The following is a 26,476-nucleotide window of genomic DNA, read 5'->3' on the forward strand; positions in this document are numbered from 1 at the left end:
TGAAATGTTCGGGACTAGAATGTTTCTGATTTATCTTTTCATCCATATACATTGTGAGACATCTTGAAGATAAGATGTGAACCTAACTAAGCATTGACTTAATTTACCCTGGATGCTTCACATACATTGGTATGAAACAGGGTTTGTGTATATTTAGCCAGTAGATTTGGTGTTATTAATGTTTTGGATTCAGGGATGTTTTAGGTTAAAGTAGTTGAATTCAAGGTATATGTGTTTATATGTACATTTTAATGATGTTAGTGATAAACTAGTATTATGTTCTTTTCATTTCCTAATTCGTCCACTACAGTTTTGTGAACCTGCCCGTTCATCAGTGGCACCCATACTTGAGAATCTGTTATAGTCTGCCTTCCAAGTAAAGAATATATTGCAAAAATGAATTTATTAAATGTTCATGTGCTAGGCATTGCCTTGAGAGCTTTTAACAGTTATCTGAGATGGTTACCATTATTGCCACATTTATACCTGAAGGGTGCTAAAAATAAAGTTAAATAGCTTGCCTGGTATGATCTAGCTAATATGTAGAGAGCTGCAGATCGAGGGAGTGTGTCCTGTAACCCCTTTATACTTATTTATAGCATGTGGCCATTATAGTATTATTACTTATATAAAATTGTACTTTAAAATGTCACAGTAATAAATACGTGGCTCATGACAAGTATTCTTAGTTATTGTTCCCTTGAGGAAAACATAATTAGAGTTTAAATGTGCTACTACCTCCTCTGTCATGACACATATACAAATGCATAGTACTTTATGGCATATTACAGTAAATAACCAAAAATGCTCAAGGCCAAAACCTAGAGAGCTGAAAACCTAGAGAGTTGTACCTAAGCACAACATAACAGAGTTAGTTGTTAATTTGTTTTTACCACTTTTGAAATACACTAAGTTAACCAGAGCTGCAGCTGTTAAATGGCAGATCTGGAATTGAAGTACAGGTCTGTCTGAATCTGTAATAGAAAACAGTATATTTTTAAAATGCAAATCATCTCCCAACCCCTAAAATTTGCCATAAATTCACTGGAGAAAAAAATACTTTCTTGGGTGTTACCTGTTTTTCTTAGTACCTTGTTCAGTCATATACACATTGTATTGCTCAATTTAAAATTGAATGTGTCTCAACAACAGCTTACTGCTTTAGATGCAAGCTTTTAGAGACTAGCTAAAATCATGAATGTTAAAACTGAATCTATTGGGTGATTTAAATTGGAATTTCAGTCATAAGTTTTATTGGTTAAGACTTGCTGAATGTTCAGATATCCAATTCAAACTCATTTATTTAACCTAATATGGTTTGTCTCAACAATCTTTCTTACCTGTTATTCTGCTGTAACATTCTCTGAGCCACTTGGGCATTTATCATTGTCATTTATAGCTATTCTTGTCACGTGTAGCAGAGAACAGTAGTAGCTCTTGTCTCACATCTATCATACACTTTATATCAGAGTAAAAAGTGGGAACTTCAGCATTGGATAGTTTGCTGTCAATTAGAAAATGTTGGTATTACTACCATCTCTTTCTGAATGGTTATCAAGTGATGTATCAACCATTTTGAAGTGTGTTCATCCTCCTGGACACATTGGAATTCATTATGCTCCATTATTACTTATTTACATCTTAAAGTTTTAGCTTTCTCTTTCATTCAGCTGTATCAGTTGGAGTAGTTACCATAAGAATCTGCTAGCCAGCAGTGATTATGAAGGCACTGTTATTCTGTGGGATGGATTCACAGGACAGAGGTCAAAGGTCTATCAGGTAAATATGAAAACTGATTATATGTTAAGACAATTCTTTTGTTTTTATAATAAAGGTATTGTACTCATGTGCTTTATAATTTAAAATTTTCAATCATTATTTAGAACTTTCATAATTACTTAATAACTGGTAGTACCAAATGCTTTTCTAAGAGATATCTCGTATTTAAGAAAGTATCAAATACATTTACCGAAGCATTAATTTTAGTTAAGTGTGAGGCTTTCCACCAATGTCTTTGCTTTTCATTTGACTGCAGTCTGTGCCACTAGCCCATATCAATAATTTTTTTCTTTGTTCTATATCAAGGAACATGAAAAGAGGTGTTGGAGTGTTGACTTTAATTTGATGGATCCTAAACTTTTGGCTTCAGGTTCTGATGATGCAAAAGGTACTATTCCTATTTTCCCTCAGAAGTTCCCACTCCCAAGAACTCCTTCTATGCACTGCTATGTAAATTATTTATTGAAACTCCTGTCCAGTTCTTTGTGAGTCAAAAATAATTTGAGCAAGAAATCAGTTTTCCCTTCTGAGTGAAGGAAAAATGAATGCACTACATCTTCATAAAAATGTTTTTGTGTTTGTGCCACACAAATATATCTGAATTGCTGGCAACTTCCTAAATATAGTTATTTCCTTTATGGTGTGTGTTTGTAGATACTTGGGTTAAACCTATACTTTTCATGATTATATAGCAAGTGCTATTAACCACTTAATCATGTGTCCAACACCTACTGTCATCTTTACCAAGTTTTTTTTTTTTTTTACATATACTATCTAGTAAACTTTATTCCTTGAAGCATTTAGAAATTTTTCCATTTAAAATTATATTAAATGTTCAATATATTCTAAATCCTTGTGGTGTTGTAATATTTTCAAGGCAAGTTTGTATGTATCTCTTTTGCTAGCTTAATTGGCCTTTTCTGCTTTTCTTCTTTGTCTAGTAATAGTTTTTTCCTTTCTATGGAGATGTGAGCAAATTAGCTGACTTTTAAATCAAGTATACCAATGGTCTTTGGATGTGTTTTTGTGACCTATGATAATAAATGCCAGTAAACTCAGCTTTATACACAGATTTAAAGGGGACCGTGCCCCCCAAAAATTTAAATGCAAATAAAAACTAATTACTGTGGAAATTTTTAACTGATTCAGCCATGGCTGTATTGAAAAGGTGATAGTGAGTTTTTATTCTTTTAACACAATTATTTGTGAAACATAAGGTTAGAAGATAATTGTATTCCAGTTTCTGAATTATACTATTTTATACTGTATTACTTTAGTATCTGTGTAACTAAATAAGCAAAAGAATATATTTTGACATTCAGTTTTCATCCTAGTTTTTATGCTATAATTGAACAAATCTCTGTATTTCTCTGATACTTCTCAGTTGGAAAATTGGAGACCTCCTATGGAGTCCACGCCTATGTTGGCTTGTGAGTTATCCACACAAGCCTGTCTATACTTGTATTCCCAACTCCAGAGGACCGGATTCCTTCTTCAAGCCTCCATAGGCATCTGCACATATATGTACACATACAAACACAGTCCTATTACTGAAAATAATATAACCCTGGCATTGGAGCCTTTATTTCACATATTCTGCTTTTTTCTTCCCTCTTTTTATATATAATACCCCCTTTAACTGTTGTGGACAATATTCCTGTCTATATGAGTATATGTATGGATATATATTCATTTAATTTCTTTTAGTTGTTTTTAGAAGTGAAATTGCTCTATCATATGGTAATCTATGGTTAATTTTTTCTGGAACAATCACCATGTTATCTATACCATTTAAGATCCAATATATAATGGCCAAGCATTATGATTTCTCCACATACTTGTCAGCAGTTGTATCTCCTTAGCCTTTTAGTCTTGATTTGCCTGTCTACCTGCCCAACTGACTGCAACCCTCTCTATTCCTTTATTCCCAGCACTCCTTTTTCTTCGTCTTTTCCTTCTTTCATTCACCCACTTCCTCCTTTGCCTGCCTCCCTTCATCTTTTTTGCCTTTGGGGTTTTTGTTTGTTTGTTTGTTTGTTTTTTTTGTTTTTTGTTTTTTAAATATATAGATAATTAAGATCTTAAAGTGGGTATAATGGACTGATTCAATATAGTTTTAATATCAGTTTTCTCTACTGTTGAATAATTGGACATCTTTTTTATATGTGTATGGTATGTTAGCTATTGAGCTATATTTGTTGAATTATATGTCTACCCCACTACCCCTTTAAAGTCAAAATTCTCATTTTTCTTCCTGTGTTTTTGGTTGAAATGAGATTATCTTTATGTTCTGGGTATTAACCACATGTGTGGTGTGTACTTGACCTTTGATAGAAATTTGGTACATTGTTTTTATTATTGTTACAAAGTCCAGTTTGTTTAACTTTTGCTTTTGTTGTATATGCCTTTAGCATATTCAAGAAATCACTGCCAAACTTATTGTTGTGTGACATTCCTCTTGTATTTTTTCCATGAGTTTTCCAGTCTGTCTAACAATTATGTCTTTGATCATTTTAATCTGTACACGATTTAAAGGTACAGCCATGTTTTACACACAAACATCCTGAATTTCTAATGTATCTTACTGAAAAGATTATTCTTTCCTCATTGAACTGGTTTGGAACCCTTAATGAAAAACAATTACACTATACATTCATGGGTTTGGGCCTTGTCTTTTTATAGTGTATCATTGGTTTTTATGCATATCTTTATTGTTTTAATAATTGTAGTGCTATTTTGAAATAAAAAAGAATGAATTAGCCATCTTTGAACCTTTTCAAGACCATTTTGGCTGTTTGAGGTGCATTGACAGTCTACATACATTTTACTTTATTTCTGCAAAACACTTTGCTGGGTATTCATAGGGAAGATGTTCAAACTTATTTGAGTTTTATTCATTAATATTTTTGTATTGCTGTTTAATTATTTTTATCCTATTTTAATCCGTGTCTCTTAACTTGTGACCTTTTTTCTGATCTTTGTTGTTTTTTTCATGTATTTCTTCTAATACTGCTGTAGCTCATCCTAAAATTTCATGTATTAACATTTCATTTTAGTTTTAATTTCTAATTGTATGTGTTTTGCTTTCTTTGTTTTGTGTTTTTGTTTTTTGGGGTTTGTTTTTTTTGTTTGTTTTTGTTTTATGCTATGGACCATCATAAAATATTTTACATTTTTCAGACTTAAAAATTTCAAAAATCTGCTGATATAACAATATAGGTACAAAACATTTTATATAATTTTAATTCCTTTAAATTTGTTCACTTTGTGGTCCAGTTTATGAACTACCTTGGTAAATATTTCAAAGGCATTGAGAAGAATCTCTACTCTGGCTCCTGTAGAGAGAGTTCAGTAAGTTGTCATCTAGGGCACACTAGGTAGTGTTGTGTTTTGCCTTATCCTGATGCTGTTTATTTTCTTCTTGGTCTCCTTATTTTATGCATTTTAAGATAGAAACATGAAGTCTAATTTATTTCTATGTTCTATGTAATAGTTTTTCTTTCATTTCTTCTTGCAAACCATAGGCTTTTTATTTATATGAAGATAGATATAAAAATAAATCTTTGAATTGACAGGCATTGTTTCTGGAGATGGCTCAGGGGTTAAGGGGTTAAGTGCTCAGGGGATATTTCCAGAGGCTCTAACGACTCTGGCCTCAACGTGAACTAAAAGCAGCTAGCTGAAAATAAAAATGTGTCTCATTTTTATTATTCAAAGAAGTAACTACAATTGTTAGATAATTTTTTCTACTTTTCAGTAATAAGTCAATAAATTTTTTTGCATTGTGTCAAATAATCTCTTTTTGAAGTCTCACATATGCCAGTAGAACCTGCAGTAATTGCCTAGGAGGGTAGCATGCCAGTGACTCTATAAGAAACTACAAAGCAGTCTTGATGTACATACTTCATTAATCTCTGTGTATTCTAGGGCAGAAGATGGGGAAATTTAAAGTATATGGGGCTGAATGACTCTGCTTGGTTATTTGAAAGCAAAACCCCAAGTTATATGCAGTATTAAAACATAATTGGACTAGAGAGATGACTCAACAAATACTCTGCAAGAGTATTTGCTTCTCTTGCAGAGGGTTATATTTGGTTCTAAGCACCCATATGACAATCCAGAAGCATCTGTTATTTTAGTTCCAGGGGATAGGATATCTTTTTCTAGTATCCACAGGCTCCTACATTCATTTCGTGTACTTATATTCACCCAGGCCCATGTATATACCTACACATAATTTAATAAAATAAACCTTAAAAAATAGTTGAGTCTTGGTATGTCACATAAAGTAGAGGTGATTGCCTTCATTTATTTTGAAACTGTTACCACAAGAGCAAAAGCCAATTGAAGTTTGGTACAAGTTGGTGAATGACCCCTTTATTAATACATAATACCATTCTTTAAGCCTCTTAGTAGTCTTCAGAGAACTACACCATTGAATATGAATCAGAAATCTCTTCTATTTTTTTCTTTTCTGTTTTTTTTTTTTTTTTTTTTTTTTGGGGGGGGGGTGATGGTGGTGGTGGTGGGGATTCAAGACAGGGTTTCCCTGTGGCTTTGGAGGCTGTCCAAAGCTCTTGTACACCAGGTTGGTCTCGAAGTCACAGAGATCTGCCTGCCCCTGCCTCCTGAGTGCTGGGACTAAAGGCGTGTACCACCACCACCCAGCAGAAATTTCTTCGTTATAGCTATTTGTAATAATACTTTACCTTTCCATTTTATTTTATGAGTCTTTTAAACTATTTTCTTGTCAGTGTTTTTATTCTTCAGATTGAGTTATTACTATTTTGTAGTTCACTGACTCCCTTGTATAGTTCAATTTTTCTAAAATTTTCCATAGATTCTTTTTGTTCATCAAAGTAAACGTTTTAATGTATTTTGCTCTATAAACAGGTAACACTTAATGGAAACAAAACATGCCTGTGAATTAATGGCACCTTTGTGACACTCATCTGTGTTCCTCTTAGTTTGACAATACCTTGTCATTGATTTAACTTTTCTCCTCTGAAAGTTCACATAGTGAATATTGTAAGCTGTACATAATCCCCCCTATTGCTGCAGTGTAATGCCAGCTGTGGAAAGTACAAATCAAGAGCATGAGCCTGTTCTTGTAAAGCTTATTAAAAACAGTGATCACAGAAACCCTGGATTATTTTCAAAATAATCCCTATGTCTCTTATGAGAGGTTAGGTTTTATGGTAGTTTTGGTAAACAGCATTGTCAGTTTTATTCAAGAGTATTTTTTTCTGTTTTATTATGTAAATATAGTATGTATTCTGTTTTTTAAATACTGTTTTAAAAACCAAATTTACGGAATTGATTAGCTTAAATATTACAGATTACTAGATAATAAGCTTCATTTTGCAGGGTAATGGGCTTTTAAAATTTTTATTAATTTTGATTGAGCTGAAGAATCAGATGATACTAGAGGAAAACCATTCCTTTACCCAATAACATAAAAAATAAAACTGGTATAGAATACTTAATGTTATATAACAAATTTGTTCCTCAGAGATAACCAGATAAAATTCATAATAAGTTTGTTTTTAATCCTCCTTCATTACTATATGATTTTTCCCAGCAGTCATTTTACATTCTTTATTAGAGCCAAAGGAAAACATATGTAGATACATACCTGTGTTGATTTAATGGCTTTGAGTCTTGTTTTTTTATGTTAATTTTTAGGTTTTTGAGAATTTCATACAATAAGTTTGTTATATTCACCAACTTATTTGACTTCTTCCAGATATACCTCCACCTCCTTACCCAACTTTGTGTCTTCTTTTTCTTTTTTCAGCAAGTCTCATCTTGTACAGTCTGTATATTCATGGTTATCTGATCTTCCAGTGGAGCTTAGTTTACCTACACTCAAAGAAGACTGACACTCTCTTAATCGCCAGTAGCTCTTACTCTAAGGGTGGAACTTCATGTCCACCTCCCCTTTCCATGGTGGGATTGCATGGGGCTTTGTATACAATCATAACTGCTGTGAATTCATAATACAGCGTTCTTGGTTGTATCTGGAGGACACTCTTTTTCCTGTATTCATTCACATTTCTGGGTCTTACAGTCTTTGTGCCTCCTCTTACTTAAGCATTCTGAGGAGAAGATGGAGTATTGATGTTCCATTTTGGGCTGAGTATTCTGATGGTTCTTTTTCTCTGCACCTCGGCTAGTGTGGTTCTCTTTGTTAATCACCTTTGCAGCTAATAGAAGCTTTTCAGATGAGAGTTGAAAGATGCATTAATCTGCATCTCTGCCAAGTGGATAGACTAGAGTATCTGATGAACAAATAGCTTATTTCTATATCTTGACCATTATAAAGTGTTGCAGTAAATGTGTGAGTGCAGGTTTCTCAGTAAATACATTTTACTTTTATTGGATATATACCTAGTATTGGGGTTACTGAATCATGGTAGTTCCTTTCTCCACAGCCCAGCCAACATTTTTTACCTTCTATCCTTTTTATAATCATTCTTACTGGAGCAAGATAATTACAAATTGTGATTTCTACTTGAATTTTCTGCAAACCATTTTTAGTTACTCCTTTTGAGAGGTAACTTTGTCAGTAGTCTTCAGACAACTCCAAATACATGTTGGAATCACTTGGGGACATTTTTTTAAAAGTAAAAACAAAATCTCTGTTATCTGGGTACCATCTGAGAAATGTTCCTGGAATAGACATTGAAACAGATCAAAAGATGGATAAAGACAGTTAGTAAAACTTTCCCCCTACTTTTAATGCTTGATATTTATTCTAATATTCAACCAGGATGGCAACTTGTGCCTTAAAATTCTGTTTTGTGAATTATATTTGTTCTCATATATTTTCATTGTTTAAAATCTTATTTGCTTTGATGCTTTTATAAAATAACAGCTCCATTTTCTGCTTAAGATCAGCTGTGCTCTAGTTGGATTCCAAATTAATCATAAATTCTAGTTATTCCACTAGAATAGACTATATCATATATAAAGAAAGAACTTTAAAATATAACCAGGGGTTTTCATTTTTATTATTTATGTCTCCTTAAACCACAGAAAACTAAAATTTACATAAATTTTAAAATAATCATGAAATTATTTATTGGAAACTATTACTCTATAAATATCCTTAATTTTTCTTAATTTAAAATGTTTTCATACATGTACATATCCCTTCCCCCATTTCTCCCTTCCAACTGCCAACAACATATTCCCCACAACACCCCCCCTCCTCCCACTTCATATCTGTTGTTATTGTTGGTAGAGTGTGCGTGCGTGCATACGTGCAAGCATTTGTGTGTGACAAAAGTAGCCCTAGCTGGCCTGAAACTATGAAAATAGGCTGGGCTTGAACTCAGAGAGATCTGCCTGCCTGTGCCTTCCAAGCACTGTGGTTAAACGTGTGAGCCATCACATCTCTGCTCTTTTGATAACCTACTAAGTCTAGTTGCATGCATGCTTATGGATATGAAGCCACACACTGGAGCATGGTAGACCTAACAGTACCAATAGTGATTCTTCCTTTCCCTGCAACTATCCACTCCTATTGCTCTTCAATATGGGCCAGGGCAAAGAGATCATCTATCATATCCATACGAGAATTTGGCTAGTTTACTGTTACAGGTTTTGTGTGGGTAACCACATGATTGTGCTACCATGCCTTCCATGGCCAGAGGTCAGCATTTCACAGCACTCCTCCCCATCTGTCAGCACTTACGTTCTTTCTTCTTCGAAGGTGTTCCCTAAGCCTTCCTTGTAGTGTTGACATTGGGGGTGAGGGTAAGGGTGAAGGTAATATAAATGTCCCACTTACTGCTCACCTCTGAGTCTCGGTATCTGACCAGTTATGCACCTCTCCATTGATTACTTTCCAAAGTAAAGAAGTTGCTTCTTTGATAGAGATTGACACCAGCCCAGATCTATCTACATTTGAAGTTCTGAAGTGTTTTAGGAGATGCTTTTATCTTAACATAATTTCTTTCATGTGAAAATGTATGATTTTTATCAAAATATGTGTTCTTAACTTCACTATAGAATATTGAAATTAATTCATATATATTGGACCCACCATCTAGCTCTGGAATGCTTGTTTTGTTACCTATCTTTGTGAAATCACTGCTCATATCTGTTGATTTTAACACTGAAAGTATGCTCTCAGATTTAAGAATTGTTCTGCTACATGGCTATTCAACTTAAATTTTTTTAATAAAAATGTTTCGTGTTGAAACAAAAGTTACTGATAACACTTGTCAAGTTAAAGAAACATTTGCTCAGTGTATTGTTTCTTTGTTTTCATCCTCATTACCTTAGTGAAGCTGTGGTCTACCAATTTAGACAATTCTGTGGCAAGCATTGAGGCAAAGGCTAATGTGTGCTGTGTGAAATTCAGCCCCTCCTCCAGATACCATTTGGCTTTTGGCTGTGCAGGTAAGAAGTAAAAGTAGATTTCTCTTCTTTCAGTTTATTCTTGTGTCTAGAAGTACATTTGAAAATGAATTAACTACCTTTGTAATCTTAATTTTTTTCTTATTGTTATGTTTTAATGAGATGTATATCATTATTACTCATTTCTCGTTGTACCTAAATGTATTATTCTTTCACGTATCTTTAATAATAGAGAGGGCATGTGTATTTTTGCTGTGTGCTGAAGTTTGCATATATTTTTCTTAAGAGACTAACAGAATAGTGTTTAATAAACAACTGTACTTTAGAGGATTAGGAAGTTTTAAAGAAGCCTATTAATTCCTCTGACTTTATTCAATTCTTGCTGTGCATAAAGCACTCACCTAAGGGGAATGAACATGCCAATCATTTATCATGAAGTACATGCTATGTAGCCTGCCTCTCTCCCTCCCTCCCTCCCTCCCTCCCTCCCATGCTCTGGCCATAGCAACAAATCATTTGAAGTATTTTGCAGTTCTATTTTACACTTGTTACACTGTCACATTACTAGTAGTAGCTGTTTTCATTTTGAGAGGGCCATGAATTGCAGAATAAGTCACATGCTCATCCTATTCTTAATTTTGTTTTGGTGGTTTTATTTTTTTTTCCTTCTTGACTCCTTACTTAAAAAGTAAATACCTAAGCCAGGTGTTGGTGATGCATGCCTTTAATCCCAGCAGGAGGTAGAGACAGGCAGATTTCTGTGAGTTCGAAGACAGCCTGGTCTATAGAGCTAGTTCCAGAGCAGGCTTCAAAGCAATACAGAGAAACCTTGTCTTGAAACCCCCCCCCCAAAAAAAAAGTAAATACATAATTTAACGTGAAAGTTCCTTCCTATTTTTCCTATTTTTTAAAGGTAAGCTGGCACCCTGTAATGAGAACAATAACATTGAAGCAAAGAAAGCATGTTTTAAAGCTTGTCATTACTAGTGCTATTTGTTTCTATAAATCTCTCACTTCCCTGTTTATTTACTGTTTTTTTTCTTTAACCATAAGTGTTATCTTGAGCAAGTTGACTAACTTGTATTACAAGTTATCTTTAGCCATTGGCTATTACTTATCATTAGATTCTCTTATTGATGCTTAATTTGTACATGCTAGATGTATACATCTTCGAATATTTTTCTCTGGTATAAATTCTCATTGCTTTTCATACCTAATTTTCTTGTTTACTTTTCTATGTAAGCTTTAATGTTCATATTTTTCCAGATCATCAAAATTATTATAAAAGTAATTAATAATAATTAGTTATAGTTACACATGTTTAATAGTTTTGGAAGCATTTTATTGTATATGTCTCCATATAATTCCATGTAATGTATTTACTTTGATTTGGATTGATTTTTGTAAGTGAAATTTTATAGTTTGCTTCCTATAGGGTCTGGAATTTTTCTGATCAGCTTTCATTCGTGTGTGTGTGTGTGTGTGTGTGTGTGTGTGTGTGTGTGTGTGCGCGCGCGCGCGCGTGTGCGTGTGAGATATATATATATATATATATATAATTTTGTTGTGATTTTAAGTACAATAGTAGTTCAGCTCTCTGTTGTACTACTTTTTACAAATATGGACAGAAACTTATGCTATTTGCCTTGCCAATAGACATTATATTTATTTTTCTTTGTAAATATAGTAGCTTTTTGTAGTTGTTCAGTTACATCAGCCAAAAATGTTAGGTGTACTTCTTTTGCAGTGATTCATTGCTGTCTGTACCTCAGTAAAAAGCCAAGGAAAGTGCTGTGATTACTAGTGACTTTGGTCCCTGTCCATTTCATTTAGTTGTATGGGCTGTAATTGTTTTGTTACTTAGAACATCTATTTTTATATACTAGTCTGTTGAAATTAAATACATTAATTTTACTGCTGTTTGTTTCATTCAGCACACATCTAATATTTTATTCAGTGTCTTTCAGCATCAATTCACTAGATCTTGGTTTAATCTGTTAGCATCAAGAGTTATGCTTTTCTCATTCAGAATTGTTTGTTTTTGTTGAATAGCCTTGGCTTGAGCATAATAGATAGAATTATTCCAATGAAACCTGATTTTATTCCTAGTATTGCAGTCATATCCTCAAGCTGTATTTCTCTAATATTGTTCCCCTCCTTTTAATTATTTGCCATGCTTATTATCTTCTTAATATTTGTAGTTTTAAATGTGTAAGTCATTTTTTTTCTTTAGCTCTCCTGTGACTATAAATCAATTTTATATTTGTCTCTTCTAATTTCCGTAATTGTTTTATTGTATATATCTTGGGATATATATTTGTATAGGGTGGTACTTTATACAAACTAAAACAAATTGTGAATTCCTTTTTTGCATTGTTTAATTTGCTAGAAGATAAAGTATAGTATTAAATATGCTCATAATAGAAAATAGGAAAAAAATTAGCGTTTACCATGTGGTCAGCATCATTCATTTACAGGTTGGTATAATGCTTACTATTAAAAGCAAAAACTTTGATACTGACAAAAATACGTCCAGAACACGGTAAAAATTAACAGCTGACTTGGTGTCAACAAGTACATGAGACCAAGAAATTAGTGGCATCACCACAAAAATAAGTACTTAAAAGTTAGGAAAAGTATGTTATCCCAGAATTTCATACTTAGTCAAAATACTAAGTAAATGAAGTAACAACAACCAAAAAAAAAAAAAAAAAGAGAGAGAGAGAGAGAGAGAGAGAATGTATATTTGAAACCCAATAAGAGTTACCATGGTCCTGACACACTGAGTTTGCCCCAAATACCAAGTTCCAACATAGTTGCAGTTTTGTGGCATTTTTATAAATGTAGAACAAAACAAAAAAATTATATATTAAGGTATTTTTCAACTACATTGGTGAAAACATCAGGCCAGGAAAGTTACAGACAAATGGAGAAATAGCTGCTATTGGGTTCAGATGCTATCTGATGACATTTTGGTTTTTAGGATTGGTGGGGTGTAGTGGTCTGTTAATAACATCCAAGGTATTTTACTTTGATAGTTTGTTTGGTCAGACTCAAGTGACCAGGGATTGGCTATTAAGGGAACTAAAAATGGCCCAAGGAAATTTCTCTATGGATTTACAACATTCAGACTTTGCTTTAGGACAGGGTTCATTGACAATACTAATAAGCATTAAATAATGGAAATGTATACTATACTAATGAATAGTGACTGTGCCAGAGATATTAATTCTCTGCAGACTGATTTGTCTGTGTTTATCACAAGTTCAGTGAAAAGAACTGTTCAGTGAAAAGAAAAGTTCAGTAACATCTTTATAGATGTTATATAATTTGATTGTTAGCTTCTGTAGTAAAAGCCACTTTTGAGAAACATCCACGCCCCTCCCTTGAGTCTTACTATAGAGATAAAGTGAACTAATAAGACACTGTGGTATTGGAATTACAAACACAAAATCAGTTGAACAGAGACACTCAAGGAAGCTTTATTCCATGTAGCCCAAAATTGGAAACAACAAATGGCTCCTGGAGATAAAATGAGTTTTATATCCACACCATTGAAGTTTAGGATGTCAGGAAGTGGTAAAAGTTGGTAGGAGAGGGTAGGCCATATAGAAATACTGTCAAATATTTTTTCTGTCATTATAAAATATTCTTGTCAAAAGCATCTTAAGGAAGGATTTATTTTGTTTCACAGTTTAGCTTACCATATGAGTGTTGAACAAGAGGTCATGCATCAATTCCTGTGTTAATAACTAGTTATCTGCGGTCTGAAGATAAGGCTCAGTGCAAAAAGAGTACTGACTGTTTTTCCACAGAACCTGGGTTTGATTCCCTGCACCCATGTGGCAGCTTACAACTGTGTGTGACTTCTGTTCTAGGAATCCTGACACACCCCCCCGAAACTTACACCCAGGCAAAACACCAATGCACACAAAGTGTGTGTGTGTGTGTGTAGAGAGAGAGAGAGAACACTAGTTAGCTGAACTTGTTATTAGGTCATATTTTGGTTACATATAACCCCCATTCATCTTTTTAGATAGAACCTAATATTCTAGCCTAGTCTTGGAACTTGCTGTGTAGCTGAAAATTTCAGTAATTTTTTTGTCTTTGTTATCCAAATGATGTGATCGCAGGCATATACTTCCATACCAAGTTTGTGTTTTCTTAGGAATTGTTTTCTTAGGAACCTGGGTTTTGTTTGTTAACAGGTATGTACTCTCTCTACCAAATTATAATGGCACTAAGCTCCTATTCTTTTTAAGCTGAACCTCTGGACATGCCTGGGTAAGATTGCCTGTTGCATTAATGGATGTGAGAAGACCCATCTTGACTATGGGAAGGACTGCTCCCTAGACAGAGGACCCTGGGTTATGTTGATACCTGGAGAAAGCACACACTAGCATGTTTATTGTTCTTTACTTCTTGGATATGGATGCATTTTGAGTAGCTCTTTCTAGATCCTGTCACTGTGACTTGTACATCATCTTGGTGGGATCAGGGTACTCTATGAATAAGGCTTCCCAGGGTACTCTTAATACCTTCTGTATATAGATAAATTCTCTTCTACTGATCCTGCTGTTGGTTTCATATGTATGGCATTTGTTATGTTGAACTATATTTCTTTTCTGCCTTCTTTATTTAGTGTTATCATAAAGACCTATTGAATTATATCAATATGTTATCTACTTTTTTATACTTCACTTTATAGAGTTTCATCTTCATTGATCTGTCTATGTGAGTCATGTTTCCATTTCTGGGTGATGATAACTAATGATAGTGAATAACATTCTTAATGTGCTATTGGATTTAGTTGATGAGTGCTTATCAAGGATATTGATCTGAGGTTTTGATTCTTTGTTGTCCTGTCTGATTTTGGTGAGAATAATTCTAATCTTGTGGGATTAGTTTGGAAGAGTTGCTTGTTTAATATTTTGGGAACTTACATTCTTTAAATGTTGGATTGAATTCAGCAGTGAAGCTGGACTTTTATAGGAGACCTTATATTACTGATTTTTTTGTTATTTATTATTGATCTGTTGTAAATGGGCTTCTTAATTGTCTAAATAATAAAAAACCCAGAATCAAATACAGAGAAAAATGCTGAGAGATCAGAGGAGAAGGAGCAAGCCACAGCTACCTTTACTTCATTAGCTTCCCAGTGGAAAAGAAAGGGAGTTACTGTTTCTTCCAGCTTATAACCCTTCTCTGCTCAACCATCTCACTTCCTGTTTGTCTGTACAGACTTCCAGACCTCTATGGTTAGCTAGTGGCAAACTCCATCCTCTGATCTTCACACAATCTTATTTGTATAAGCAAGATGTCACCACAATCTGTTAGGTTTCCTGTTCATAATTCAGTCTTGGTAATATTCATGTGTCCAGGAATATGTACATTGCATCTAGGTCATTTAAATTGTTGGTATGTGGGTGTCTGTTCTTGTGATGTTGGTGATATTTCATTTTCTCCTTTCTATTTTGAGTCTTCTCTTTTTTCTTAGTCTAACTAAAGAGTTAATTGATTTTTCTATAGCTTTTTTGGAAAGTTGCCTACTTGTTTCATGTATCTCTCTCTCTCTCTCTCTCTCTCTCTCTCTCACACACACACACACACACACACACACACACACACACTTGTTTCTGTTCTGATCTCTATTTCTTCTAATTGGAGAAATCGGCTTAATTTGTTCATCTAATTCTTTAAAGTGCAGTGATAGGTTGTTTTCTGAGACCTTTCTGACCCTTTTTATGTTTACTTACTTAATTTGTATACACATGTATGTGTGTGTCTGTAATGTGGAATATACAAGTAGAAGTCAGAGAACTACTTGCCCTAATCAGTTCCCTCCACCTCCTGAATTTTAGAGTCCAAATCCATGTTGTCAGGCTTGGTGGCAAATTCCTTTACCCCAACTGAGCTGTCCTCACTTTCTAGGGTTTCTATTATTGTTGCTTTTTTTGTTTTGTTTTGTTTCTGTATCTTTCTGAATGTATGTCATGTTTATATGAGCTCATTAAGACCAGAAGAGGGCATCAGATCTCTTGGAGCAGGGCTTACTAGTGGCCAGGAACCATGTTATCTGTGTGCTGAGAAACAAATTCAGGTCCTCTAGAAGAGCAGCACTTATTTGCTCTGCTTTTTTGAAGTGTGCATTTATTGCCATAATTTCCCTTTCTACTGTTTTTGCTGTATTCTCACAGTGTAGGCATATTGTATTTTAATTTTTTGTTTTGAGAAATTTAAGTTTTTCTTTTTAATTTCTTCATTACATTGGTTGTTCAAAGTTGTTAACTACCATTAATTATACATAATGTTCAAAATTTTGTTACTGATATCTTGTTTTATTCAACTCTCAATTGAAAACCATAGTGGATATTCAATATCTCAGTATTTTAAAATGTACTGAGACTTTTTTTCCCATGTCCAACCATATTATCTTAGACAATCCTCCATATGTTATCAAAAAGAACCCATACTTCCTCGTGGTGGAGGGCACATGCTATAGATGAGTATTCAGATCCAGAGTATTAATAATTATGGATTTCCTGTCTGTGGCTGAAAGCCAGCATTGTACTCCTCTGTTACTGTATTGAAATCTCTCCTCAAACCTACTGTTTTCCTTATTTGTTTGTTTGCTTTGATAATGGGTACATTGGTGCTAAGAATCATTTCCTCTTTAATTTGGCCCCTTTATATAGTGGCCCACCTGCCCTTTTCGATGCTTTGATTTAGTCTCTTACATAAATGTAGTTATTTTTATTTTTTAATTCCATTTGTGTGGAATATCTTTATATTTTTTTCAGTTTTAAACTGTGCTTAACTTTAGAGTTGTAGAAAGCCTCGGGTCAGTAGAATGTAGTTACACCGTATCATTATTGTTTGGTTGCTCTGTCCTTTAATTACCTGCCTACAGCTATGTAAGTAAGATCATCTGAGTATCCATATCTACCAACTGTTTTCACTCTCTGACAGTTCCATGAATGTTGTTGGTGCATATTCACATCCAGTAATGTGTTTACATGAAAAGATTGAGCATTGTGATTTGGCATTGTATTTATCCTCCCAGGTATTTTCAATAAGCTATTATTTTTCCTGAGTGTACATTCAGTGCTGCTGTTTCAGTACTAGAAAGAGTCCCCCAAAACAAAGATTTTCTCTTTCCTTCGCCTGTATATGTGCTATGGAAGATACAGGAAGAGTAACTAACTAGAAAAAGTTCATTGCAGGAGCCTCTTTCTGGTAGTTCCAGGTGCCTCTTCCTCAACCTACAGCCTCTGCGAAGACACCTATCTTTTCCTCTATATAGTGATCATAGACAAACTAGAACCTATGTTCTTAGGCACTGAGTTGGCAAGTACTTTAATTCCAAGTTATAATGGCTCTGTTCATGTTCTGTTGGGCACTGGGTTCAGGAACACACTCAGTATAGAGTTATTTTTAAAGCCCACAAGACTGGACATAGGATCCTGGTGGTGTGCCTATCTGCTGTTCTGATATACTTGGAGCCTCAGGTAGCTAAGTCAGACACTGATGATGCTGGTCAGAGTACAGATTATTTTTTCTGTGGCACAGGTCCCTTCCTTCCTAGCACCAAGGTGAGTTCAGATGCTTTTTTGTTTTTGTTTGTTTGTTTTTTTTTTTTTTTTTCTTCTTTTCTTTTAAAGACAAAATGCTTGCTGGGTCTCAGTGGCCTAGTAGTGTTGTGTGGTTTTTCCCGCTAGCCCCAGGGGATGGAGCACTGCATTATCCAGAGTCAGGGAAGAGGTGGTAGACTAGGCAGCTTGTTGATTCCAGGCCAGCTTCACCCAAAGTTTTGATACTTGAGGACTGGCTTGGGGAATCAAGTTTATGGTTAGGGCTCTGTCAGACACTGAATTGCATCTTCATGACCTAATACTGGGCTCTAAATTTTAGGTCTAAAACTATTTTATTTTTTCTTCCATAGCTAGTGAATTCTTTTTATGCTGTGTTACTTAGAGATAGGAAGAGTTTGTGGACAGCTCTTTTCTTTTTATTGTTGCCTTTGTGTTTTATAGACTGCTTCGGTTTGTCTTGAAAAAGATACTGAGCTCTCTCTCTTGGGCACCTTACCTCTTGTGAGGGTAGTTTTCATAAACAGGCCTTCAAAATAATATTAGTAAGTTAGAGGATCGCTCTTACTCAGCCACCACTTTGCTTTGATGAAATCACCAAGTCCAGTTCAGTTGTTTTGCCTCCCTTTCCTTCAATTACTACATTTTTCTTTGTTTTATTTTAGATCACTGTGTTCACTACTACGATCTCCGTAACACTAAACAGCCAATAATGGTATTCAAGGGACACAGAAAAGCAGTCTCATATGCCAAGTTTGTTAGTGGTGAAGAAATTGTCTCTGCGTGAGTATTACTCCCCTTGGAGGGCGAGCTTAGTAGAGGTCTCATCATTGATGTTGTAGGTATATGCAAAGAATGACTTTGAATTATATCATGTTTCTCAAATAAAAGATTTCCATATCTTCTATTAAAATGCATGAATCTTACCTTCATTGTTCATTTTTATGTTACTTGTGAATAAAATATTATATTATTTTCTGATAGGCCCTCTTAAGTGCTCTATTAAGTTAATTAACATTGGAGCTTCAAATTTGATTTCTGTTACTGCTTCTCCCAAAAAGTTAACCTGCATGGTTGATGAAATAGAAAGAAAAATAATTTATTTGATTAAAGTCAACCAGTATGTTTTATTTATATGTCAGCTTGTTTTATTTATATGTCAGCTTTCAATGTAGTATTAGGATGACTTTTCATTTTAAATAATTGGTTGATTTTATACTAACATCAGTTTCACAGTAAAATGTGTTTTAAAGGTAATTTTAAGTGTGTCTGTTTATAATAAGCAAATGTCCTTTGTAAAATCTTTTAGTTATTCTTTTGATGGTAATAAAATCTCAGTCATATAAAGTGAATTCCATTGTGAAACTACATAACTTTTCTAATAACATGGGTAATTCCATATTCTCTTATGACCTAGCAAATATCCATTCTTAAGTTATACACACATGTGTGCATGTATCTCTTCTCAAACTTGGTTTCTTGCTCTCTTCTCTTTTTACTTAGTTCTTTGTCTCTCTTAGAAGAATGCTTATGCCAGTGCCTTGAAATTTGCATCCCACCTTCACACTGATGGCTCTAAGTGTGAATTTGGTGATTTGGCAAGGTGATTTTAGTTCAGTTTCAAAAGAGGAGAAAAATTATTCATAACTGAGCTTTCCAAGGGAGTTACTTGGGTTAAGAGTTCACAAGCTTAAATTGAGTGGTAGTTAAAGAGTATTCCATCCTTAGGCTAACTATAATAAGTAGTAAATGACTTAAATGAAGTATACTTTAAACTGAAACATAAAAGGACAATCATTGCTATACTGTGGAATAAAACAGATTAAATTAAAAGCACATTTCTAAAAGAGCTCAAATAAAATAGTTTGGATCGTGGCTATATAGAATTATAACCTTCTGAATCTTAGTTTCAGTTTCCTCATTTCCAAATGGAGCTAATGTAACACTAAGTTTTTAAACCTTTAAATAAAATAATATGTGGAAAAATCTGTATCATAGTGTCTGCTCATTAAGTATAAATATAGACTCAGTTCCTTAACAAAAAGTATAAAGGATGCAGTTCAGTACAGGAAAGCAGTTTGCAAAATAATAGCTTTCCTAAAAATGTCTATTAAAAAACTACCAGTGGGTTTTATTTAAATAAAATAAGTTTTGGGTAAGAAATGAGATCCATATACTCTTTCAGCAAAATACACTATGTATGTACTTTCCAACCATATCTCTTATGTAGGGATGGCAGGAAAATAGTTTATGTCTGCTATACCAGCAACACAAAAAAAATGAGTGTCTCCCCAAAATAAAAGTATCTTTTATTGCAAAAAGTCATTATTTATTGATGATGCAACATTTCTATTAGTATTGTTACTGCTTATACTTCCTATATCCCAAGCATTATTGAAAGCAAGTTAAGTGAATTTGGTTTTAAGTGTTGGGTACATTTAATTCTGTAAAGTAGATCATCATATATCATATTTAACTGTTGAAACATTGAAGCCAACGAGAACACAAGACTCAGACACACAGGCACCAAAGTCTGCATTCTTAACCACAAAACTGGATTGCTTTTTAATTTCTAGTAGTGATGAGTTTCATACCGAGAAATCTAAAATTTACTCCTGTTTGTGTTTATCTCAGCTCAACAGACAGCCAACTAAAACTGTGGAATGTGGGGAAACCATATTGTTTGCGTTCCTTCAAGGGTCATATTAATGAAAAAAACTTTGTAGGACTTGCTTCCAATGGAGATTATATAGCTTGTGGTAAGTGAAATTATATTCTTAAAGAAACTTTGCAAAGACATGTCATGATAGTTTTCAGTGAAAAACTGATTGTGCTCTCAGAAGGTAGCATCATTTGATGCTTAGGACGGAATTCTTTCCACCAGTCATACTGGAGATCATTAGTTTTTCTTTTCTGCATACATGCCCTATATTCATAGTAATGCCAAAGATTTTTAATTGCTTTCTAGTAATTTTAAACATGCCATAACTATGTTATTATATAGAGTTTAGAAACTAGTAATTTCTGCTACTAGTGTTTCAGAAGATACCTTTTCAGAAGCCTCATATCCATTTCACCCTGCCTAGTATCCTTTTCATTAAGCAGTGTGTTTGGGTTGGATGAATATGTTAGTGTTGTTTTTTTATTAAATATAATACATAAAAATTTAAATCAGAAGTGGAAAAATCAATTTATTATTATTCAAATGATCTAACAGAGTTAATGAACTTTTGTTAACACTTTTAAATGATATGCCCCTTATTCAGTAAATTGTATTATCTCCTAATGTATGAACTTGAGTGCCACCAAAGTAGATAACCTGCTCAATTATCCTTGGAAGACTCTGAAATGTGTCAGTTTGACTTCTCATCTGATAGGGTCATGCTGTATGGGGAAATGGAGAATTGAGTTGTTTATGCTATTCAGATTGGTCTTTGTTAAGTACTACAACTTTTATTTTCCTCTGTAAATTGTAACTACATTTCAAAATGTAGTTCAAGACTCTTGTTTATAACAACTTTTTGAATGTATAGACCTCTGCTATGGAGGTGTTCTTTTTTTTTTTTAATTTAAAACATTTTAGTTTTAGAACTATAAACATTTTTATATCACATAGTTTTGTTAAAAATCCCTTCTCAAATAGTTCCTAATTAATTGGTCTTGTGATCTTGTCTTTCTAGTTTGAACATAAAAGATAGTCTCTTTGCTAAAACTTGGACTAATAATTACTAAGTGTTGTGTTCCGGAACTAGAGCTAGAAATATAGTTCACTATAGCCAAAGGCCTTAGATTCAGTTTCTAGCACAGAGTGTAAGGGTTATAGAAAGAATGGTATTCTAGCTGACTGTGGTATCATACACTTATGATCCCAGCATTTGAGAAGCAGAGGAAGATAGTTGTGAGTTTAAGGACAATCTGGGGCTACATAGGAAGACTGCCCCAAGTGAGAGAGAGAGTGTGTGTGTGTATGTATGTATGTATTCTAATTTCAGGTTCTCCCATTTAAAAATGTGCCTTTATTTTTTCTTTTCAGGAAGTGAGAACAACTCCCTCTACCTGTACTATAAAGGACTTTCTAAGACTTTGCTGACATTTAAATTTGATACAGTCAAGAGTGTTCTGGACAAAGACCGGAAAGAAGATGATACAAATGAATTTGTCAGTGCTGTGTGTTGGCGGGCACTATCAGATGGGGTAAGTTTTCATGTATATTTTTAACAATGGCACTTCATAATGTTTATGAATACATAGCATTGATTGTTCTTTATGTTTTAGATTTTAAGGTATAGCTAGGTAAATGGTAGGTGTTTTCTCTTTTTGTCTGGCATTTTATCAACAGAAAAAATGGGTGTTTTAGATACTAATTGAAACATTACCAGTGAAGCAATGTCTTGATGATGAATCTCTCATATACCTAGCACATATGTGCATACTTCAATCATCTCTTTTTAAAGACTAGAAATTCCTCCAGAGTACCATCTGTCTTACTCTCCTTAATGATCACATTCAGTATCTGTTCAAAAAAGGGGCTTGGCTGATGTATTCTTAATTCAATACTATTCAGGGTAGAATTACTCTACAGAATTTATTTACAAAAAAAAGTTCTACTGTTGGATCATAAAAATCATACCCTCAAATTTTTTATTTCCTTATACATTTTAGAGTAAAGACTTTTCCATTTTTTTACTATTTTGATTTAAGCATACAGTTGTTAGTGTCATCTTTTTCTTTTTAAGCTTTTCAGGTGCTTGATTAGGGAGCAGGAGTATTTTGTTATTGTAGCTTGTGTTTAGGGTCTGTGAATTGATCTCTGGGCCTTGTACATGTTAAAAATTAATTCTTTCACTAAATAGTAGCCCCTAATTTTAGTCTGACAAATAATTTAAAGTATTTGAGTTCCATGTGCAGTTTCATTTGATGTAATCAATATTGGTGTCTTTTTTAAAACTTTATGACTCAATTTCCAGGTTTGATAATAATAATAGGCTGTAATTTGTATAAGCATTCTCACTATGTAGAATTAGGAAAGTTATAATATAGTACATGCAGTCTTATGCATTACATGATTATGTGTTTGTTGGTGCAAGCTCTGTGTATGGTAGTAATCTCAGTTTATCCTAGATTTCAGAAATTAATGTCATTTGCTAAACATGACTGAAAAAAGAGGCATTAAAACAGGACATTGCAGAACAAAGAAGAACCCTGAACAGCAGAACCCTTTGCAGTCCTCAAAAAGGTTCTTAAAATGTTGAAAACCTGGACACATCAAGAGAGTTTTCTTAATGGGACATAATTTTCACAGTGAGACATCTAAGCAAATCTGTGATGAACAAAGAAGCAAATTAATAATTTGCCCACCACTTGTTCATATTTCTGAAAGGTCTAACAAGTGTGTGTGAGTCTCAAATACATCTTTAAGAATGATTTAGATGGTGGGTATGTTATTGGAAACAACTTTGTATATGTTGTCACCCTAGAACGTCTTTCAGGAGGGCCAAACATGGAAAGGGAACAGAATGATATTCATGCAAATGTGTAGGCCTAAGCTGAAGTATGTCTTAAGTTGTGAACTAGAAGCTTTACCAAGTAAAGTAGTGAATTTTAAAGAAAATAAAAATGTATTTATGGAATAAGGATAAGAGAAGAAAATGATCTATGTAGGTTTAAGCTCTGTAGTATTATGTCAGATTTTTTTAAATTAAACTTGTAAATTATTAGATAAAAAAAAATGTTTTAAATCACTTAGTTGTCTTAGGATTTTATTGCTATAAAGAGACTGTAAGGGTTCAGGCATTATGCTGGCCTAATTATGTCACCTAACAGAATGCACTCAGCCCAGGGTTCCATGACTACATAGTCTGCACAAAGGTGTAAAACACCCCTTTAAAAGAAAGACCCCTGCCCACCTAGGCTGTTTCCCAGCTGTTCCCCTGGGGCAGACAGGACTTTTCCTGTCTTCTTCTGCCCTCTCTGTCTCTGTGTTTCATTTTCTCTTTCCTTCCCCCTTCCTTTCCCTTTCTAATAAAACTTCTCACTAAGCTCTGTCTGCCTAACTTGTTGGTCCCCTGACTTGGTCAGCCTCTCCTGCCTTCACAGCTTCACACGGTGGCCTGTCTAGGCCTCCATTCAGGGATATCCCTGACACATGTCTGGCCTCAGTGACTTTCCTTGGTGTAGGAAGGAGATTCTATAACCCCTTTCTTCCATCCTTGATTCTAAAGGCAGGACCACGTGGCCAAAGATGCCAAGCTCTGCTGCTTCCTGGAGCTGGAACATGGCTTCTTCTTTTAATTTACATCTTCACCAACTTACAGTTTTCAGTGGTTTCATTTACTGCTTAAACTTGCCTGTCCTAAAATTCAGATCTGTAGAACAGCCTGGCCTCAGATTCAGAGATCTTCCCACCTCTGCCTTCTCAGTGCAGGGATATTCCAAGCTCAACTCTGCCTCACTAAAGGTGATAGGCCTTGGGTATTTAAGAAGTATGTTGGTGATTTGAGGCAAAACATGAATTGGAGGTTGTCAGTGGTTGATTGCTTGCATTTTTCAAGTGAAGCAATTCATAATCTATGTATACATAGTTAAATGGCCTGCCTTTTCCTAAGACACACATTCAAGAAATGACCCTGTTAGCACAATCTGAAGGCAGAGTTTTTTGTGTTCTGGTGTCAAAAGTTCTCCATTAGACATTTCCCTAGACCCAAGTGAAGGGAATAGTTTCATCCCGTTAATAAGAAACCAAAGTGGCCTGTTTGTTTTTAAACAACTGTAAAGTATAAGTGTTCCATTTTCAAAGGTGGTTCCTGTAGTAGAGCTACTAGGAACATGTGTCTTAAAAAGTAAAAACACAACTAAGCAAGCAAAGCTAGAGGATTTGATATGCTTAGACTTCAGTTTCCTGGACATCTCAACTTTCTTCAAAATGTAGTGCTGAGCCAACTGTCACACATGCATGCCATGAAGCCAAAGGAAGTTTCCCAGCTGTAGGATGTTTGCATCAGTGCCTTCAGACTACAGTTTTTGCACTCTACCAACTCTTTCTCTGTAGACTGTTCTTTCTATTCTGTAGGAAAATTGGGGAAAGAATGCCTGAGTGTCATTTTAGCAGTGTTTGTCTTCCCCAAAACAACAGCACATAGAAAGATTTCTCACTCTTCTTCCTTTTGTCCCCTGACATAAGGGTCATAGAAGAAAGCCGACAAGAGAATACACAGCCCTCTCTCTTTAATGCCTGCAGCTCCAGAACCAGCTCAAGTTGGCCCACATGCTACCATTAGTATTTCCTTAAACATACTGTCATATTCAGCTGTTTCCACGCTAGTATAAGCAAATGCTTCAAATCTGTCCTCACAGGCTCCCAGCTCTCCAGGTTTGCCTGTGAATTCTGTTCTCTAAAATACTTAACAGATATGCTTACATAATGTCATGAATTTACAGTTATCTGGAGCTGGGAGGGGGGGGGCTATAAAATAGAAGTGTGACCTTTCTAGCTGTCTTGATGTCGTTGCACAGCCTTCTAATTTTTAACATTCATTTCCTACAGATTGACTATTAAGAGCTTTAAGGCACTTTTTGTATTATTTATGCTAAAGTACATATTAGAAAAATTGAAGATGTCCCTTAGATATTTCTTCCCATTTATGTGCTGCTGGGTCTTAAACCCTGTCTCCTGATGCCACTTCCTAATTTTGCTATTTGTATTCTACTCCTCATTCCATGTGTAATCATTTAATGGCAAAAGTATCTTTATTCACCAAGGATAATTTAGCCTCTTAATTCATAGGAGTAATCATCCATTTAGTTTCATATGAAAGTGAATTTCTAGTGAAAGTTTCAGTACAAGCTTAGCCAAAAGCAGAGATTTTAAAATAAAGTAAAAACATTTTTGTCCCGGAACAGCAAGTAAAAACACAGCTCTTGCAGAGGACCAGATTCAATTTCCAATATCCACATAGCAGCTTACAACTGCCTGTATATCCTGTTGCAGAAACCAACATGTTCTTCTGTCCTCTGCAGGCACATGGCACACATAAACACTCAGGCAAAATATATATGCATATAAATAAATAAGACAATTTTTTAAAATAAGCATAGTTCTCTAAGAAATTTTTTATATTCATCAGCAATATACAATCATTTTCCTTGTCATAGTATTATTATGAATGTAGTGTTCTCAAGCTTATTCAGGATATTGTCAGGTATGAGATTTTGGCTGTGATGAACTTTAAGGTGTCTGTAGATACCTTTAGTAGCAAGGATAGTTAAGTGATGTGCGCCATTTGACATTGGAGTGACTGTGGTGGGGGTGAGTGTATGTCTGTGTCTCTCCATTCTCCTTTCCTGTATGTACTTTTAAAGAGTTTTTCTCCCTGACTAGAAACCACTTTGCCTTTGTTTGAAAAATATTCCTTTTTAATGGTTCTTTTCTGTTACTGAGATCCTGATTTTTCTTTTCATTTAGCATGTTTCAGTGTATTAAAGGTGTATCTAAATGAGAAAGCAGTTAGAAATTGAAATAATATAAAAGTACATAAAGAAAATTAGAATATAAAAGACTTTCCCAGATATAATATTAATAATAAAACACACTAAAAGTGGAAGCTGCATAGTCAACCACGTAGACAAAAGAGAAAATATCTTTTGTCTGCAGAAGGCAGCAATCCTACATGAACATGGAGGTCTCTCTCTGACTTAGGACAGCTGGCTAAGTCTGATCGTTCCCCTCCATACAACTTTCTAAA

The 26,476-nt window shown here is 34.4% G+C and overlaps 1 protein-coding gene and 1 non-coding gene across 3 annotated transcripts in view; both read left to right on the forward strand.

Annotated features, from left to right (window-relative positions):
• Cop1 (COP1 E3 ubiquitin ligase) overlaps positions 1-26,476 on the forward strand; it is a 115,517-nt gene that overhangs the window by 75,189 nt on the left and 13,852 nt on the right. For both annotated transcript variants that reach the window (XM_051186062.1, XM_051186061.1), the window contains exons 13-18: positions 1,671-1,779; positions 2,086-2,167; positions 10,072-10,188; positions 18,401-18,518; positions 20,370-20,494; positions 21,769-21,929. In XM_051186062.1, the coding sequence (XP_051042019.1) occupies positions 1,671-1,779; positions 2,086-2,167; positions 10,072-10,188; positions 18,401-18,518; positions 20,370-20,494; positions 21,769-21,929 (712 nt within the window). The remainder of the gene's footprint in view (positions 1-1,670; positions 1,780-2,085; positions 2,168-10,071; positions 10,189-18,400; positions 18,519-20,369; positions 20,495-21,768; positions 21,930-26,476) is intronic.
• On the forward strand, positions 26,329-26,468 carry LOC127223786 (small Cajal body-specific RNA 3). The gene has a single exon (XR_007834665.1). It is a non-coding gene; the product is annotated as a small Cajal body-specific RNA 3 (non-coding RNA).

Source organism: Phodopus roborovskii, unplaced genomic scaffold (assembly GCF_943737965.1).
Source record: "Phodopus roborovskii unplaced genomic scaffold, PHOROB, whole genome shotgun sequence".
NCBI classification, from domain to species: domain Eukaryota; kingdom Metazoa; phylum Chordata; class Mammalia; order Rodentia; family Cricetidae; genus Phodopus; species Phodopus roborovskii.